Source organism: Linepithema humile, chromosome 1, assembly GCF_040581485.1.
Source record: "Linepithema humile isolate Giens D197 chromosome 1, Lhum_UNIL_v1.0, whole genome shotgun sequence".
Classification (NCBI taxonomy): domain Eukaryota; kingdom Metazoa; phylum Arthropoda; class Insecta; order Hymenoptera; family Formicidae; genus Linepithema; species Linepithema humile.
In genome coordinates this window covers 7,447,232-7,468,512 of record NC_090128.1, presented here as the reverse complement: position 1 = coordinate 7,468,512, position 21,281 = coordinate 7,447,232, and the positions used below count along the sequence as shown (strand labels likewise).

The following is a 21,281-nucleotide window of genomic DNA, read 5'->3' as shown; positions in this document are numbered from 1 at the left end:
AAATTTAATAGTAATAATTTTTTATTTATAAGAAAATATTGTGAAATAAATTGAATTTTAGAAATTTTCGAAAGTGATCCTAACACATTTTATTTCCTACGCAATCTCGACTTGCGATTTCTTCATTTCCTGGTGTCGGCGATAATCATATATGTACCGCAATACAAAATAACTAACGTCATCTTCTATGTTACGATATGTCTGCTCGTTAAACAAAATTCTCTTGCAAATTTTATTTTTCATCCATAAATCATCAGTGAAGAAACTCTGTTTTTGACATTTACATATTCAGAGCGTGTTCAAGAAAAATTGAAAAAAGAAATGTAAGATGGAGCGGTGATACGCTTAGAAAGAACAATTCCCCGAGGTGATTCATTTAAATGAGGTTGTTTTGTGAGCGAAGAAAATGTTTTGCGGTCCATTTCTCAGCTTTCACCGCTCTCGCCGTGGACAGAAATTCGCCACGGCGACTTGGCTTGTTTCTTAGCGGATAATCGCGTGGACTCTGGCTTCCATTGCGCTCGATGTTCGACAAAATTAGCAGTTCCTCCCGTGGGGATAAATTTGCCGCTGTGTGTACAGAAGGGCGCGCAAATATTTGCTCACCCGATACACACGTAGACGGCAATACGCCGGCTTAACGTTGCACGTAAATACGGTTCACGTCCGAGACATAATTAATTTCAACCGCGGGACTAAAGGTGATTAACAGGATGCTATTACAACAGCAGCGAGAGAAAAAGTAGAGCTATTCCACGTGCATTTGCGTAGGAATTTTTCAATTGTAATTTTTCTATAAAAGCGCGGATACATTGCGATGATAATTAAGATTCCACATAAACCTATCGATAAAAAGTTCTCTGGAATTCCGCTGTAAAAACGTAATCTCTTTCATCATTTACATGCGCGCGCTGTTAAGAAATAATATTGATCCAAAGAATTAAAAGAGAAAAATTAATTATAATAATGCTAATAAAAAGTGAAATTTACAAGCACACAAACGTTCTTATTATCATCTCATTCTCGTATGATAATTATAACAGCTATTATACTGCACCGTGATTTATGTTGCTACAATTCAATATAATTGTATTCAGATTGAGTCATATCGCGTACTCATCTCTTCGTCATGCATTTTTCCTAACACAATGGACCGATTATTTCAATTACCAATTATTCTCGGTAAGCGCGATTTCGCCATGATTTCTTAACAACGTCGGTCACAAGAGCGTCATTTGCACTTTTCGCACAGTTCCCGTTGTTGAATTAATCAGGGCAAGTGTACCGTTTGCGGCTCCTGACGAAGAAAGACGTAACCTCGCCTACAAAAAGAATCGTGAGAAATTCAATTCATCGTTTTCTACGGCATTCATAAGCGTTCTTGCGAGTAATACCGATATAAGTGGAAAATTAGTTACCGCTGGGTGCAAGGGTTACTCTATAAGTTTCGAAATTGTCTATTCAATGTATATTTAACTGTCAGACTGAGAAAAATCGTCGATGACCACGGTGAACTTTTATGTTATCGTAACTGCCATTTTTTTAATATAAACACTCGTTTATACGCGTCCGTTTATCTGTTCTTAACAGTTAATTTAATATATTGTCTCAAATTTATCACATTCCGATTAGATAATATTTGTGATGATTGTAATTTATATCGCAGCCTTCATTAAGTGGATCGAATAAATCCAACTCACTCTCGTGGACGTCATTGCAGTTGTGCAACATTGATCATGAAGAAACATTCGTGCGCTATCTGCAACGTCCGTGCAACGTAATCATAAGCGACGTGTCATTAATTAAACAATAATTAGCGCGATAACTGTAATAAGCCGTCTATTTCGACGGTAATAGCAACATCTGCCGTCTTTTAACGGCCGTTAATCTGACACGCGTGTGTCTGCGTGTGCACGTAATATGCGGAATTATGTCACTTTCCAGTGATTTCCTGATCGATGAACGATTATTTAATCTAATTGGAATAATGCCATTGATAATGAAGATTTACTTTCGCGTGACGCATTTTATTGCATCGATAATTTTACGTAAATGCAGCAAAACAATGTAATAATTTTGTTCATTATACATTAAAATTGATAATCGTAATGTTTATACATATAATTGCGATTAATTGTGTAGTAGTGTTGCGATTAATTGAAAGCATTCGTGATTAAAATTCATGTTTCACTTGCATTTTACGATGTTCGATTGTTTTCAAATTTGCAAGTCACAAATAACATGCTCCCAAATGTATTCAGCACAAATCATAGTTATCTCTGAGCATTATCTATGCTTGGTACGAACACGATAATAATTTTTGAGCGCGCTAACGAGTGCGATTGCGTCGGAAAAGTCATCGGAGCGTGTCGCTGACGTATCGCGCGAATATTTCCTCGTCGACGAAGGAGACCACCGGCGACAGGTGTACCAGGCTTGAAAAGTCGCCTATCGCTTCCTTCGCGACCACGTCCTTGCGTTTACGTAAGCATCGTGCGACTGATGCAAATCCGTCATCCCATTCGTCGCGTTGAATCGTCTTCTCTTCGGAGAAAACATTTTCAGCGCGATCGTGTGTATTTTGAGCCTTGAAATATCAACCTACTCTGTCTTCAACTACACGCAAAAGTGTTTCGCGTAGTTTTGATACAAATATAACAAACATATTAAATTGTTACAAATGGTTGATAAATTATAATAAACTTTGAAATATAAAAATATTAGTAAAAAATAAAATAGTTAAAAGTAATTTTAAATTAATTTAAAGTTTGTTATATTAATGAGATATAAAAAACTTGATTCAAGTAAAATAAACTTTCATTTTCTTTATGTCTGATCATGGATAGTAAATGGATGGTAAATTTTAAACTAATATTCACAATATTAGAATATCGTAAATTAATTTTATGGAATTAATTTAATTTTTATTGTAGTTCCAGTTATTCTTTTTGAATTCTTTTTCTAATAAAACATTTTAATAATATTCTAATAACGAGAGCAAAAAAAATTTTTTAAAAGTGACTTTGAGTTTGATTTGTGCTTTGAGTTTGGCTTTAGTTCGACTTGTTGCGACTTATTAAAGAAGCTCTATATTTCTGGCTAAAATTACACAATGACGCAAAATCTGTCTCTAACACGCAACGCGCAATCGTCCAGCACGAGTCCGGTCGCAAGGTTCCGGTGCAAGGCCAGGAATCCGTTACCCCTCGTCTTCTTTCTTTTCTCAAGCTAGAAGGAAGACACATGGGGAAGAGAGCACAATGGTCGCTTTCACCGAAAACCGCGACACTCGCGAGCGAGCGAATGAGCTCAGAGCAGCAGGCCAGACGAGAGGTCTTTGGCCTGTTACTCTTTCTTTGTGCAATTTGTACTTTGCGTCTTTCTTTTTGCCTTTTCTTTTCATACATTTCGAAGGGGCGGAGAAGGGATCAATTTTAAGACGGTAACGGTTGGTGAACGACGACGATGACGACGCCTGCGTCGCGCTCGCTGTCATTACGCCGCTCGCTGGCCTGAAAAGCCGTCTAGCGTGTCGGCGTGCTCACACATCGGGAAATTCGCGCCAAAATCAAAGCCGCACAACTCACAAAGAGCGTTGCAGCATACAAAATTGTTGATTTAAAATTTTTATATTCGTATAAAGTGTTTTGCAAATAACACAAATTTCGAAATCAAGAAAATTTTATTTTAAAACATGTATGAATAAGAAAGTTCCAATTTTTTGCTTCCGTCTTCAATAATATATTATTAATATTGCAACACAATAATTACGCAATAAATTTCGGCAGTCTACGATGCTCAAGCAAACTGCACATTTGACTTGCAAATTTTTTTTTTTTGGTACTGATATGTATTAAAAATATGTATTATTAAAGTTTTCATAAAATTTTTGACTCAAGATATTTTTTTATTATTACAGTAAAAAAATATCTGGTTGTTAAACCGTTGTTAAAAACTTTATATGAAATACGACTCGATGAATCTCTCGAAAAACCTCTCGTAGGTATCACATATAATCCCTAGTATCACGCATTGTCTCTGCGAAGGTTTTATTGCATCCGATCGCGATAGTCGTAACAGTGTCAGCTGTATTGTAAGTTACGACACATACGTTACATTACGTTCGGACCGAAACGCGTATGCAATTGTCCAATTCATTGACCGTGTAGAGTTTTGATCCTTCTTAACGACTCTTCAATTATGCGTTATCGCGGATGCGTTTAATATATAGTTCACTACGCATAGGAGCAATCGAGCGCGTCAAAGAATCGTCGCGTTTCAATTGCAACGAAACAAGACTCGATTTTCTGCCAAATTATTTCAGCGCAAAACGAGAATTAAATAATACGCGAATGTAGTAAACCAATAATTAAGAGAGTATCTAATAATTCATAAAATATTTATTAGAAAATTTACCAAAGGGAATTAGAATAATGAAATTAATTTATATCTGTGGATAAAAATAAAGGAAATAAAAATATCTAAATTTATTTCAAAAGTAATATAATAAATTGTGAGTCAATTAAACGTTATTTATGATCGAATGATAATTAAAATTTAATTTTGAGCACACTTCGTGAGGAAATAGTCAATTCGTTTCGCTGATGGTTTCGAGATTACCGGGCTGTGGGCATCGATGGATAGCAAAGCATCACGCAAGACAGGAAGAAAAATCCTGTGCATCGCGTTTACGTATGCAGTGAAGCGTAAACGGGTGATTGTGAGAATTTCTCACGTGTCATTGAACCGCCATACTTTCGACGACAATCGATTGCAGATGTAAATCTTTGTTTTACTCCGTATTATCTAAATAAGAAAAATTACCCTCGCGCACAATCGAGAATCCGAATAGCAATGAACTAATTTTCCTACTAAAATTAAATCAAACTTGGAGCTAATTATTTTTTATACATTTGAAAAATATCAAGCAAAAATGTTTTCTGACACTTCTAATGATATATAAAATTTAAAATTATTTTGTATTATAACAACAGCGATTTTCGGACTAAAAATCTAAAATAAAAGATAATATAATAAAATATTCGTGTTCGCACATTTTTCCTTGATGATGTTCATAATACTCGGAATTAAGATTGGATCTTTCTGCGATTCGATTATCATCAGATGCGGGATTTATTGCGCAGAATTTTCTTGAAACTCTTAACGCAGCCAGGAAAAAAAAGAAATGGGAGTAATGATACATCACGATGCTGTTGTGTGTGTATACGATTCCTCTCACCGATACAATTCAAGGAACGACGGATACAATTTAACTGCGATGTTTCAGGGCGGAAGCTGCGATACTATAACGAGATATCGGAAGATTGGAGAGAATGAGGAAATTGATTGCGATCGAATCGTCGCATTATTCGTCTTTGTGCAAGATTGTGTATATTTATTTTATAATTTCTTAGTAGGATTTACCGCTTAATTGTTTAAAATTTGTAGAACGAAAAATCTAGAATTGTTCTATGAACGTAAAACTGTTTGTGATATAATGCATGTATTGCATCTTTTATCATTGAAGAATTTTATCACTGATTTATATATACATAATTGAACCTTGAAATAAACTGATAAGAATAGATAATATAGTGATGCTTATAATCAGTCATATATTTATTTATATTCTTATCACATATTTGTAATTATAGATGCCAAAACAATAATGGTTTTTATTTGTATGCGAAAAATATCACTTTTATTTTCGTAATCGAGCAAATATTTCGTTGATAAATACGAAATAAAATATATCAAATGCGAATTAATTAATTGTTATCGGAAAACATTATTCATATAAATAATCATTATTTATATTGCAAATTAAAAAATATATCATAATAAATTAAACATTTTTTAATAATATCCATGTCTTGCGAAATAAATAAATGGTAAGAAAGAGTCATTGCAAAAAAGAGTCATAGTGAGCAAAATTGAAACAAAATAAAGGAGAGCGGAAAACAAAGAACAGAGAGAAAACGAAAGAGAGAAAGAATATTTATGTCAGCATCGACAGGATGTGTTATTCCATCATGTCACTTCCGGATGATAGAATTCACACAACCTCTCGGACGTCTTATCCATATCACCTACATAAACGTCAACGTATAAAAATAACAGAGTTGCCGCTATGGATGGTTACATATTCCGGACACGCTTGTCTGAGCAAAATCATTCGCAAATTTTTATAACAAGAACGTAAAATTAACATTACTCATAAAAGTGTAACAAAAATAAAAATAGAATAACTAAATATGGCACACACCGATTAGAATTGTAGAATTCTAAATTTTTAATAAAATAGAAAAGTAACGAAATTAGTTTCAAACAAGTCAGCGAAAATATAGCGTTGTTAATTAAGAATTCAAAGCCGTCAACATCCCGTTATTTTCATCAAGGAAGAGCCCGGTCCGAATTGGTCGAACTAGCCGTTAGATTCGCGAAATCTAGGACACCCCGTATATTCTTATTTGCCAGACGACAAATGCGTCCAGAATCCGCGATGTAACTTAAAATAGTCCGTGCATTTTGTCGAGCCGCGAATCACCGATGCCAGAACGGGTTCTGACCGAGCTATTTTTATGGGGTTTCGCCTATGATACGGGGGACAATCGTGTGAGTCACATTTTAAAAACTGGTTCTTTGCTTGCATTCTGCAACTCGTCAGGATATTCGCATTCCGATCGCGGAGTTGTGAATTTTTATAATATTTAAAACCTTATTCTACTTATATTGAAATTTTGTACACTTTCGACTTTCAAGATATAAATTAAAATCTCAACGTTGTGTTTAATAGTAAAAATAAATATTTATAAGAGGTAAAGAATTTTAATTAAGTAATGTTAAAATTAAGATTTTGGTTCGCGATTCTATGTACATAATGCAGATTCTGATGTTTAATATTTTTAGCGAATACTGTGTAATTTATAACGTTTTTCTCAAAATTTCTAAGATTGTCCGCGATAGATTCTCGTCCATCTTTCGATAGATCAACTATCAAATCCTTCTCTATCTTCCTATATTTAATTTCTAATTTTTTATTTCTCGTTAATAAAATGTTCCCACATAACAGAATCTCGTTTCCAAGCTAAAAGTTATTACGGTGTGATAAGAATATTAATCAATCATGAAAAATTTTTTACGACAATAATTTCATGGAACGAGTATAACAACGAGTTTTTTTCTGTTAATATTTCTTAGTGATAAATTTGATGTAAAAACATAAAAGTGTAAATTCAATAGGTGTTTGTGATAAAAATGTGATTACACGAGAAACATAATCTCACAATAAACATATTCTTTTTAAGAAGAGATATATATAGCGAGTGTTTTCTGTTCTGTACAGCAAATGTTTTTTGCTTGTCGAAGGCGACGTCTGGAAGTCGGGTGTCTTGTTTGGGTTCTCAATCGAATCGTTGATATGCCTCGTCTTCTACGTGTTAACACCGCCTTCGTGATCATTATAATGTATGCGCGCTCGCTCGCATTTGGCATTGGCGAAAGCAAATGGCGTCAGATGACGCATTCGATCGACCGGTACTTTATGCCATCTTTGCATATCTCCAATATTTTTCTATCCGTAATCCTCCGAGCTCAATTTGTAATAACTGCGACCTTTTTGATTAGATTGTAATGACTGGTGATCTTATTACTTAGAACCGCGTTATAAACTTTGTAAAATGGGAATACGCAATATTTCTACAATTCTAGATATCGAATCTATTGAAATTTCCAATTTCAAGTTTTCAAATGTTGCAAAGAGAGTTCTCTATGTTTGTGAGTCTTTCATTCCGTATTTGATATATTCAGGATTATACGAAAAGATATCAATTTTTATACACGTGCAAAATTGCAAAAATATTTTTCGAATTTTAATAATTCTGCGAATTCCAGGGACTGCTGCATTATTCGATCTGCTATTGGCTATTGGCAATTTGCGTCTTCTCCGGTAACAATATTTTCTCGAAATCTTAACCACTTGACTCGTTATCAAGCACTAAAGTCAACCCACGTTTGCTCGTTTACCGAGAGAGAAAGAAAGAAAGAGAAGAGACGCGTTATCTCAAACGAGCACCCACAAACGCGAATACCCGGTGCTACGGTACATTTGCATACTCGGTCTTCTGGGTTCCTTAGACTTTCCTCTTTATCTAGGACAACAATAAGCACTTTTCTCTGGCTGCATCGCGCCAATTATTTCGGAAATTGCCTTCTGAAAGTGGTTGCAGTAGAATAAGCGCGTTAGATTAGATTAGAAAATATTTTGCTAAATGACTTTTTTATCATAAAATTTTTAACATCCTGTTATGATAATAAGAATAATAACACAAAAGCATAATATAATCATATTAAATTTTTTTTAATTTAAAAAAAGCATTATTTTTCAAAATTTACTATTTTCTTTTTCTATTAAGAATTTCGTAAAAGTATTACAAAATTCTATACAAAATTTGATAAAATTTAAATGATTAAGAAATAAAAAGGCAATAAATATTTCGAAGAAAAAAGTTATCGAAGTACAAAAGGAGCAAATTCAAATCATTAAAATAAAACAAAGTTTCTAAAATAATTCACAAGTAATCTCTAAGCGGCTTTATCAGGACAAGAAAGAATAAGCGATATATGCGAACAGATAGGAGATAAGGAGGATAAACAGCGCGAGATAAACAGTGTATTCGTAGACAAACTGCACGTCATTGCTATAAGTAGCAATTATTGACATATTAGATCATTAAGAGCTTCGATGTGCTTTAGTTCTGTTTCTCTTTGTCGTTCCATTGTCAAGTTTTATGCTAATCATGATGTCGGCACGATTGATACAACTTATCTCGAATACAGCGAAAGCCTATTATTCGCGAGAATTGTTTATCAAATTTTATCACGTTAATTAGTCGTTTTACATCACTTTTCGCTTTATTGATATGCATTCGTAGATAAACTGCATGTTAAGATACTGATATAAAAAAAAATATGATTAAGATATGATATAAAATATGTTAACTGTGTGTGTACTATAGGTACTTATTATTACAAACAATAGTAAAATTCGCGATAAAATAGAAGTATAAAATTAAAATTAAACATATATTGTGTAATAATAATATTCAATCAACACCTACTGCATAGGTGTTACGTTACCAATCTCGTTGGATTCTGTTTATTTTTACACCGGAAGAGCGTTGCCGGAAAGATTGGGAAACGATTCGACTGTTTGCGCACTTTCATTTTTTCACAGCGCTGGTCGATATCTGACATTTGAACCATGGATTTTTCTGTGACAAATTAGACGATGACGCAAGCCGATAGAATTATCGACACAAATGCCGTTTTGTTACAGATTTCACGGAAACATTTCGTCATCTTCGAGTTTCAATTGCTTAATTCAAGAATGTTTTTTTTTCTCTTCTATCTCTACATTTTACTTTCTCGCTTGAAAAAGTTGTGGATTTTATTGGCGCTTATATATTTCGCTCGTAAAGGAAAGATTGTCCTCGAATGTAGGTGGTGGCGCGTGTAGCATTGACATTGATTGTCGCCTCGTTTCCGCCCTGATATCGCGGGCACCGGCAAAATGGGAAAGGAAGCGGAAAAAGCGTGAGCGTAATAGGATCAATGGACGCGCCTTATTATCGGATGTACATGGAAAACCTTTCACGCACATCCAATTACGCCGGACGGATATCTGAAGTGAACGAAAGTATGCCGCGGGAAATGATCGATGCGAATAAAGGCATCCCGTGATATTTTGACGTCACAATGCTGATATCGCGATTGTATGTAAATTGCATTAATATTCAATTATTCATATACTATATGCAAATGTAAAAATTTAAAAGAGAATATTTTTGAAAAGATATTAATATCATTCTTTATAAAAAAAGCAAAGCAGGAAAAAGTTAGTTAAAAGAAAACTGACAAACTTTTTTTCCTTTTGTAAGTTAATTTTTCAAATAATCAGCAATTTGTACATAAATCTTGTGACTTATTTGTGGTCGTATTAAAGTCAATTAATCATCGTGAATCCAAGGACTTGTCGTTGATTGCACGATGGCTAAATCTCCTTAAAAAGATTTAGAACGAGGACAATCAGACGTACGTGCCCAACATAGGATAAAGTGCGAACGGCCTTTTTAGAGATGAGTTATTTTTGTCATGCGCGTGCATTTGCTTAATCTAATGATACCTAATACATTCGATATTGTTGAAACATAGTCATTATTTATTGAAAACCTTGCTAAGTAACGTCGTGAGAAAAAGACCGTCATCTATCAAATGTACGATAGTTATCTTTACTTTTCGAATTTATGTACCAAGTAAGATTTCTCAATAAATCTTGTCAATCTTTTTTAATTATAATTTTTCTTAATTTTTTTTGTTTTTTTTTCATGTCTGGATGATATAAGACGAAGAATGCTAATGTAAATGATGAATATCTTTTTTTATTTATCAAGAATTCCATGTTAATAAATCTCCACAAATATTTTTTTAATTATAATTTTTTCCGAAATTAATTATTTTTATTTTTTTTATGCCCGTCTTTATAGAGAATGACACGAACCAAAGAACACTAACACAAATGATGAATATGTTTCTTTATCGGGAATTCCACGCTAATTAATATCCCAAGGCCATGATTGTTTTTCAACTTACTAGACAAAATGTGATAATAAAGTGTTTCTTTCGAGATTGAAAAATTGAAACAATAGAATATTTTCATACGATAATTAAAATAATTAGGTTAATGATGGCACCGACGCAATTTATTTATTTACGGCGTAAATATTGACATCATATGATATTCCTACTTTATGATAAAATTAATCGTTATCGTTTTTAATCATGTTTAACGACTATTATCGTTAGAAAATGTTCGCGATTGTTTCATATTAATATATTTTTAATTAAATGCGTAGATTTAAGTTTCCTTATTTTTTTCTATGTTAGTCTTATCTAAATCTTCCATTGACATTGCAAAATAATTCCAAGAGGGATGTCATCTATTCTTAGCTACTTATTTATGTCGTAAAAATATCGTAACATCTTTTTTACTTACCGCGTCTAAATATATCATGCATACACGCGGAGACGTCGGAACGCCAACGCATTTTCACGTTGGCTTGGCAAACCGGCTCGCGCTTTAATTATACAAAATATAACGTTGTACGTTAAAAACGTATATCCTCCGGTTATCTAATGGATGTTGGTTAGCATGTATCGCGTGAGACACGCGGCGCATTGCATTTTGAGGCGCGCAACGCACACACGTATCGTCAGCGTTCATATATTCGTAAATTTGAATGTAAAGTGCAAATTCACTTAATTGAAGTCGTAATATTAATCGATCTCGGATGCTCTAGCTACATTAAAAAAAAAGACATTAAAATTTCTTTTTTGCAATCTGCTTTTAGATCAATATCATATTTCAATTATTTGTGTTGTCCTTAAAATAGCGAAATTTAATTCCACCACTACATTATTATTCACTGTCGCTTTAATTTTAACATTCATTACTTTGCGTTTTTGTTCAAGGCTGCACACTGCATTTCTTCTTGTGCTACTGCTAGTACGCAAAAATGTGCTGAGAATAAAAGAATGAAATACGCGAACGTGAATTGAAACGAACGAAATTTAATGTTCGGAATAAGACGCATATTTCTGGCGTATGTTGTAACTTTTAGCGTGCCTCGCAATATCCCGCGCGACCTGCAATATTTCTCAATAATTACAGCAAATAACATTGAAGTAGTAATGCAGGAGGCACAAACAAGCGCGCAAGCGCGGGACTGTTCTACGCACTCGAACGCTATACTGTTTCTGTTTAATTTAATTTATTTGTCAAGAGACTCGATCTTGCATTAAACGTTTGAAACTCCATACAAGTACATACTCATACCTTTGATATTACCTCGAACTAGTCAACATCATGAATATTAAAATCCATGGAAGTCGGTCAACTGAGCTTCGCAAATTTACAATCCAGTTTTACAAATTATGCGCAGCTCAAATAGCGATTATAACATTAAAGTGACTACCTCGGAATAAATAGTCGGAATTGCGTTAGGTCCGGATAGGTTAGTTGAACCCAGTGTAATGTTTTGGACGAAATTTTAACGCGCGATGCAATTTGGCATTGTTGACGCGTGGGCGAGGAGCTGCGAATATCGCTTGCTCGCTATTGCATCTTCCGCCCGACGTGTTATTTACGATCGGGTATTTCAGCGAAACGATTAAGGATTATATTAAGAAATCAAGTCGGTTCTTTAATGCGCACTTGAAAATTCTTCGGACTTGTTTCGCAATTATGGCTTTATTTTTCGAAATTAACATGTTCTTATTTATACTTTTCCATTTAGTGGTAAAAATTAATTTCGGCTACTGAGATAATACCTTTTCCTGCGTATGTTCAAAAATTTTTTATGAGAATATTTGGGGTAAAAATTATATATATTTTAGAAATTACATAATTTATAACGCAGTATCAGAACTGCGTCCTATGAAAAAGTCAGTTATCAAGAAAGTTAGAAATACAATCACCGAAAATAAAGAGTATAAGAAGAAGCTTTCCAAGATGAAAGGCTTGTCCGGTCAATCAGTTCCGGCTTGCGCGTTTACACTGACGTCAAGCTTGCACGTTCGCTCCGATCTGTCGGATCGCCAATTATTGCCCTATCCGGTCGATCGCACCGCCTAACTTCCCGTTCCTCTCCGCCAGCGATTCTAAACACGCACTGCTTTTTTATGTCATGGAGTTAAGCAATTTCACTATAATTTATTAATAAATCTATCTATTCATATATATATATCGCAATTATTTTTCATAATAGTCTGTGAAGTAAAACAAAATTGTTAACATCAATTTACATTACTTTCACGTAAATGTAAAAAGACAATTTGCAATTCATACTCGGCTACCGATAAAAAATGATTACATTCTGCAAAGTGTCTAAAAAATGCATATTGTTAGCAATTATTCATTTAAATAAAAATGAAATCACGATAATAAGTTTGATACAAATTATGGGTTGGGAAATTTTTGTTTTGCGCCACTTTCCCCTTCGAACTGTCTATTATTCGCCTCGCGGCTATCGCGAACGTAGAAATCGAGGTTAATCCACGTTTCATGGTACTGATCTCGGACACCGACGACAGGCTTGACGTTAACGCGTCAGTTAAATGGATATCCGATCCCCTCGAAGGGAGAGCCGCATCGACGGACCTGTGCGAACCGAAGACAATGCACGCGCGTAATGCAGCCATGCATGTGTCATAGATTCGAGTCATCATTCAATAATCTATCGCGTAGAATCGTAATTGCGACGCAATCCCAAGGACAAATCGAGATGAATTCTTGTGCGCACATTTAGCGCGTATTTCTCCGCACCATCATAAAAGCACGATTAATACAAATATAAAAAAATAGAAAAGATTGATTAACAATAATTACCAATTATTTTCTTGACCGTTAGCCAATTAGCCGCGTTCAACTAGAGCAGCACAATTAATCGCTACCATTTGCATAATTAATCGCTAGTCGCATAATCGCCTATTGGAGTCATTATAATTTTCGGACCATTACGCTTTTTGCTACATCACAGTCGCTAATTAGAAATTAGTAATTTTACATGTGGCCGCTGTCCTCACTTCGGCTAATAAACAAGCCATTTTAGTTCGCCATGTTAAATCCATCGTTGTGAAAGAAAGTGATATTGCGCATAATTCTGTTTTACTCTCAGCAGAGTCTTCGCTCATTACACATAAATGAGTAAAATAAAATAATATCCAAATTTTACATTCATTAATGATTTTGGATTATAATTATAATCCAAATTTCTGTTTCATAAACGTGAACGAGGAGTGAAAATTTATTCTTCTTCTGAACAATCTTTAAGATAATTCTCTTCAGAATCCATATTAAATCCCACAGCGTCGTTCTTCTTTACTTTAATCTGACTTTCTCTTCGTCATGAAAACGTAGTTCTAGTATTTTATCGTTCCTGCTTTCAAAAATACTTCCTTTCAAGATTTTAGCACTATGACAATTTTTTCATACGCTTTCTTTTCCATTCCAGATGATTCTTATTACAATTACGCCTTATTGGAGGGCAAGTCACTGTCGGATCAACGATCTATGAATATCAAACTGACCGATGGCACGGATGTAGCGAGAATACGCCGGGCGACACCTGATAAGCCGACGGTGGCGACTGAGCAGAAGGACGAATCGCTTAAGGATCAAGCCCCGTCGCAGCCGCAACAGCAGTCGCAGCCGCAACAACAACTGCCGCAGCAGCAAGAGCAACAAGCGCCGACGGTGCAGCCGATACACCCGGTTAATACGACCACAGTAACGTATTCCACGACTTTTTCGACCACCAAGGCGCCTTCGACCACTTCCGTTCCTAAGCCTATCAAGAAGGTTCCATCGCAAACTGATCCAGTCGATGAGGTGGGTGTAGCAACAAATGTATTGATGAATAATAATATTGCGCGCTCGTCGAACAGTAATTTTGAGCGACAATTTCGCTCAAATTTCGATTGCTTAAGAATCACTTCAAGTGTTAATTATTATTTCAAGTATCGATTTCCAAATCGCTTTATAATTTTTATATAATTCGTTCGTAGCCGAAGGTAAACGTCTGGGCAAATCAGACGTGGACACATAACAACACCAACAAGGAGCAGCAGCCGACTAAGAACAGTCAGACGACGGTGCCAACGCTCACGACGTCGCCCACGCCGAAAAACGTGGTCACGCCGCAGACGATCGGCCCTGATGAAAGTAACACGACGGACGATATCAGCGATATTTCTATCAGCAAGTTCTCCGATGTGGGGAACACAACGGCCGATCATAAGAATGTCACCAAAGTGATGACGGACAGCCATCTGTATTATAACAGTACATTCTTCAATGCATCGGATATGTGCAAGAAATACTGGGTCGACATGGAAAATCATCCGGATCTCAAAATCAATTATCTGCTCAGCCAAAGTCATCGACGTGCCGCGGTGAGACTCGCTTATTTCTTTTTTTATTTTGTGTTGTACCGTGAGAAACCAAAAGATATGTGGCGCATGTCAATTCATAGCAACGTATAATATGCTTAATTACTAATAATTAATAACACGTCAAGCAAGATAAGAATTTGCTGGCAAATTCTATGCTGTCGTGGCAAAATATGCTAGTTCTATTACATGAATAGTAAAGAGATTTGTTACAAACACTAATTTTATTTGCTGAAAATAATTTTGCTAAATCCGTTGTATCAAAATTTGCATTAACAGCTATAATTTCGCAGCGATACCAAAATGTGTGTGTAAGATTCTTTTTTTCTGGAATAATTTTTTCTTTTTAAACTGCAGTTGTAATTTCCCGATAATTACTGAATTTTGGCTGAATTGCCGAATTCTGGCCGAAGCAAATTTCACGGCTGATACGCGATTTCTGTACCGTTGCAGACCATCAAGCTGAAGTTCGATTTCCCGTTCTACGGGCATAAGGTGCGCAATATCACTATCGCCACCGGCGGTTTCCTGTACACCGGCGAATACGTGCACAGCTGGCTGGCGGCCACCCAATACATTGCACCGCTCATGGCGAATTTCGATACCCGCCTGTCGAACGCCAGTTACGTCAAGTACGCTGACAACGGTGAGTCATCGGATTCTCGAACGGACGGCTCTCTTTCGCGCGCTCTCGAAGGACGCTCCGTTCCTGCACTTTCCGCAGGAAAGCCGTACTCAATCATTGTCAATCGAATCCTACTAGTCTCGATTCGATCAAAGTCTTCCACGTGTTTGCTGTTTTAATAGTTCATACATTTTCGATAACTCACGCTTTTCAGAAGCAAGTTTTTCCGAAATTTCTATGTTCCTCAAAATATTCAATATTGACCCTTGTTATTAAAAAATGACTTTCTTCGGCTCAGTCTTATCACTTGCGACTAATAAAATAAACGAGTTCTAAACGTGACTTCTTGAATCTTTCCAAGCTGACTTTTCAATCTTCGCTCGGGCCGGCCGTGTCGCAAAGCGTTCGCGTCCATAGGAGGTAAATCAACGCGGTGACTTATTGATTGTAATTACACGTTTCACTAAATTGATCAGTGGCCGCAAGATATTCGCGCGCGCGCGCGCGCGGAATATGCGTATGAACAGGCAGCGCGACATTATATTCCTTTTAATCCGCACGATAGGCACGGCGTTCACGGTCGAGTGGGACAAGGTGGTGCTGCAGGACAAGCCAGATGCCGGCTCGTTCACTTTCCAGGTGACCTTGCACCAGAACGGTGACATCGTGTTCGTCTATTCGGACATACCGATGAAGATCGACCATATTGAGGACACGATGCATCCCGTCAAGGTCGGCGTCAGCGATGCCTACATCATGGACAGAACAGTGTTCTGTAAGTGCGCTCTTTCATGCTCGTTACCCAATTTGTCCGCTCGTCCGCTCGACGATTGCGTAACCGCCACGGCGGCTTTTGTCGCGAGATAATATTAAATATCGTAATATCTGCGTCGCTAGATAACGTTATTAAACACCGGCAGAAAAATTCGGGACGAGTGTGCTGTTGTGGCCTGGCGTCGAAACAACTAAGAGCGAATAAAAATTATGCAGAATGGCGCGATTTACTATTTTATTTGAACGCATCCTTTAAATCAATTCAAATTTATGCATTTAGAACGCCGACATAAATTCTCGCGATCAACTATAAATGTCTATGTCCGTTTATCGTTTCACACGAGTATCTGGACGCTTGTACTTGAAGGCACTCGAAAAATGTAATCAGAAAAACTTAATTCACCGATTCGTTTTGCAGTTGTGCGTCGAAAAACTATCTACGAGTACCACCGCGTCACCTTCGATCAAACCCACGGCATAAACAACTGCACGACCATCTATCTGAAAGCGTTGCCGACGTGTCTTAGTCAGGAGAACTGTCGCGACTGTGTGACCAAAGTGCCCACTTTCGAGTGCAAATGGTGCCCGGAATTGAGTCAATGCAGCACCGGCACGTCCCGACAGCGGCAGGACTGGCTGCTGAAGAGCTGTGATACGCATAATATTAAAGAGCTCAAGAACTGTTCGGCGCAGATTACGACATATCAGGGCGAAGAGTATGATCACGACGGCCATGTACATCTGGAGGAATCGATCACCGCCAACGAGATGACCGCGAAGCAAGAGAGACCTGGTAGCAGTCTCTTGGAAAGCACCAGTAAGTCTTTCAATTCTTAGTCTTTTTATATTTATATTTTTATATTTTTCCCGCAAAAAAATTGTGTAAAATAATTCAAAGTTAATTTTAAAGAAAATTGCCGGCATATATAGTTGAGTTAGCGCGAATCAGTTTATGATAAATTTAAACAAAATTATACGGTAAATGTTTTTCGCAAACAAATGATGCAAAATGATTAAAAAATAATTCAAACAAGAAAATTAAACTTGTTGACGCACTTGTAGAACTGGTTGTACATTAGCGCAGTTTTTGCGACTTTGCAATACGAAGCTTAACGATATCCTTTGATCATTAGTCACGAATGAAAAATAATCGACGGATATATATGTGTAATAAATTCTTTTCGAAATCTTGAATAACGTGATACGATTAAATTTTCTTACCGGACGATTTTCTTCTTATTTTTCAGCTCCGAACAACATGAATATGAGCGTTTCGGGAATAATCGGTATTCTCACTGTCGTCGCCCTAGTGATAGGTTTTGCGGGTTGGGGTGCATACGCTTATCGCAATCCTCACAGCACATCTGGCCAGATGCTTATCAGGGTAAGAAAAGTGTTCATTAAATTGCATTAGAAGCGCTGTGTAAACGACTGATTATAGATTTTTCCCTGTTTATCACTCTTCCTTATTATTCATTCATAGCTCGCATCGATCTTACTTGCTGATTAAAATATTGATTCTACTAAAGACTGAATATTGATTGTCGAGTTATCTTGCTCACTTTATTATTAAATCGTGATTATCAATTGTTTGTTCACTTGCGCATTCCACTTTGATTAACTAGCGTATATTTATTCCCTTATCTATCTTGTTGATTTTTAAATACCGGACACATTAATATCTCGCAAACCAATCTTATCTGTTACGTGATTGACCTTTCAGTATCGTCCGAGCCAATGGAGTTGGCGAAGAGGCGAAGCCCGTTACACGGCCGCGACTATTCACATGTGATGAGATGTCAACAGAGAAATCAAGTCACAGTCAATCGGACCAAATTTCCTATTAATTGTACGGCATGCCGAGTCTGCGAATGAGACACGCTACGATACGTCTAACTCGCGAGGACGCGCTTAGTCGTCATGTTTGCACACAATCACGTAAATAATGAACAATCATCTTTTCACGGCGAAACGCGACGCGACGAAGACGCAATGGATTATTCGTAGCAGCAAACGATTATCCATCTCTTTCTTTTCTCCTCTAATAATTCGACAATGCTATAATACGCAAGTATTTCTTGTAACATTTTTACAAATTGACTATATGTGAAAGTATGCCAAATATTATCAAGATTTGTTAAGGTTAATAATTAAAATTAGATAAGCGAAAATTTATTCCTTTGAAAATTTGACGCTTACAGAATTTCTCTTTAGATAAATTTGCGGATTATAGAACGATTCGACGATAAATTCACGACGAGGACCGTGCAATGATAAAAAAAAAGGTTGCTTCGCGCGACCGAACGGAGTCCAAGGGGAGATTGTGAATTCTAGCATTTTTACGATAGAAGGAAGTTTTTAAAACACAATCGATAACCCGGAGCTGCGGAGATAAAAGCCGATCCGCTAGGAAAACCGAGAAAACGGTTCTTCAAAACCGTTCGGACGACGGCACTCGTAATACATGGAAGCTCACTCGCTTGTCCGTCGAGCATTTATGTGATTCTTAGCAGCACGTTGGTATATCTTGTTATTGTTTAAAAATTCGTTTTTTCTTTATCGTTAGACTCAAATTATAATGTTTTATATACGTAATGTTCATGCAGCGTTTTCGAAAAAAATTTTCGAAAAAAAAAGAAAAAGAATCAACGAGTAAACCGAACGTTTGAGTTCTGATATAGCGTGCTGAAGCTACAGTTCGGTGAATTCTCCCGGAAGGAAAAAGAATACTTTAAAATTACTTTTATATAATTCTTATATAAAAATAAATTACTTATACAGGGTGTCCTCGACTTACCGTTACACCCGTTGATGGCAGATTCCTGAGGCTATTTAGAAAATCTTATGAACGAAAATCTTAATGCCAAAATGCAGAGGCTGCTATAGTTTTTGAACAGGAAAGATTTAAAGTTCACCAATCAGCTTGTGAAAATTTCGCGCGCTTAGAAACATCACATATCGAAAGGGCCCTTCTACAACACTTTATTCAGCTCGATAGAAATAATAATACTGACATATTGTTCACTTTATTTCAAGTATTATTATTTCGATCAAGCTGAATAAGTGTTGTAGAAGGACCCTTTTAACATGCGATGTCCCTCAGCGTGAAATTTTGACAAACTGATTGGTGAACTTTGTATCTTTCTTGTTCAAAAACTAGCAGCCTCGACATTTTGGCATTAAAATTTTTATCTTCAAATAACCTCAGGAATCTGCTATTAACGTCTAGAACACCCTGTATATAATACTTATAATTAATTTAAGATCGATCAAACATTAAAGAATCCTTCGCATTATTGTCGGTACATTCCAAAAAGCATATGTGAATTACGAAATCACGTATGAACTGTAGTTTCATCGTAATTGTATATCATACACACAGACACGTATAAAAATATATATAAATAATTATATACTATATAGTTCTTTATATATATATACAATTATATTTTACGATGACATTTTTGGAGGATCACACGAGCACCTTATAATACGCGTGATACAATATAAATAAACTGAAAAGAAGAAGAAAAGAAATAGCACGAGATATATAAAAATTTTATAGCATCTATTATATTACTAGGTCGTGAGTGTATATAGTAGTTCTACGATGCAATATAATTTTTATCTAATTTTAAGTGTATTATTCACTGTCAAAAGGGTGCCTTCTTCGTGAAAATTTTCAGGCAACGTATCGTGTATAGTAATAAGATAAGCGACAAATAGCCGGAGGGAAAAAATCTCATTACAAATTATCGCGAAGAAATTGATCGCGACCCGTCGCGGAAAAAAAGAATTTTGCCATCGCAGCGAAATCATCGTTGATATAGCACATTAAATGTGATAGTGATAAAATTTTGTTGGTAAAATAGATAAATTTTGCTGCGTGCATTTGTTTATGAAAACACATTAATTTGTTGCTGCAACAAATAATTTATTTCTGACAAATGTATTTTGCTTTTGCAATAAAATTATCGCTACTGATACACATTTTGATGATGGAAATCGATTTGTTATAACAGCGATATAATTTGCAGATTAGCAGAATTATTTTCAGCAAAATTCGTCAGCAAACTTCTTGCTGTTTGCATATTAATTAACATATTTTGTCATGACAACGTAAAATTTGCTGTGACAGTAAATTCTTTTTTTTTGCGCACGGTTTCTAAAAGATCGTCTTGGCACTCCCCGCGAAATTCGAGGGAAATGCAATTGTAAAAAGTTGTAATTCGTTAATAGAGATTCATAGCATACATATCTTTGTCGACTTATTGTCACGTTGGAGCTTGCAATTGCAGTTTCAACGCACGACGGGCCAACGAAGGAAACTGGAGTGAATTATTGTCGAACTTGTAAACTTTTCTTACATTACTGTGTACGATTTAACTCATAGTTTGTGATAATAAATATTATAATTATTATAGTATGCGCTATGTCTATTTTCTTTTTGAATATCTTCCCCGCAAAAAAGTCCCGATGCTAGCATCGCAAAAATAAAATAAAATACGTATCTGTTTTGTAAAATCAATAAGTCAATCATTATACAACTCATTGCAAAAACAAAATATGATGTTTTGCTTATTTGCGTCATCTTATATATTCCACGTACTTGCAGTCGATAAATAGACGGCAGTTTCGTCTTGCGATTACCAGGTGACACTGGATGCATTACATTACATTCGCGTGTACCAATGCAACTTGCATAACTGTTACATGTATTGCAAATAATTAAATTTTGAAAGTTATTTTGATGAAATATTTGTCGGATAAAAATAAATGTGCGCAGTATAAGTAATAATCCAGCATTAAAATATATAGCTAATAAACTAATTATATTTGTAAGATTCATTCACCGTAATATTTATAATAATTATCA

General features: G+C 35.8%; 2 protein-coding genes and 1 long non-coding RNA gene across 3 annotated transcripts in view; 1 reads left to right on the top strand and 2 right to left on the bottom strand.

The window, feature by feature from the left end:
- The window catches only part of l(1)G0289 (lethal (1) G0289), a 33,086-nt gene extending 12,255 nt beyond the window's left edge, over positions 1-20,831 (top strand). The window contains exons 2-8 of the mRNA XM_067361172.1: positions 14,070-14,446; positions 14,623-15,009; positions 15,460-15,652; positions 16,197-16,406; positions 16,824-17,222; positions 17,653-17,789; positions 18,129-20,831. Of these exons, the coding sequence (XP_067217273.1) occupies positions 14,070-14,446; positions 14,623-15,009; positions 15,460-15,652; positions 16,197-16,406; positions 16,824-17,222; positions 17,653-17,789; positions 18,129-18,197 (1,772 nt within the window). The 3' untranslated portion in view covers positions 18,198-20,831. The remainder of the gene's footprint in view (positions 1-14,069; positions 14,447-14,622; positions 15,010-15,459; positions 15,653-16,196; positions 16,407-16,823; positions 17,223-17,652; positions 17,790-18,128) is intronic.
- LOC105679680 (putative adhesion G protein-coupled receptor E4P) overlaps positions 1-21,281 on the bottom strand; it is a 111,765-nt gene that overhangs the window by 6,375 nt on the left and 84,109 nt on the right. The window lies entirely within an intron of this gene.
- Positions 10,512-14,059, bottom strand: LOC137001931 (uncharacterized). The gene is made up of 2 exons (XR_010891745.1): positions 13,445-14,059; positions 10,512-12,728 (listed from the first exon to the last, which is right to left on the bottom strand). It is a non-coding gene; the product is annotated as an uncharacterized lncRNA (long non-coding RNA).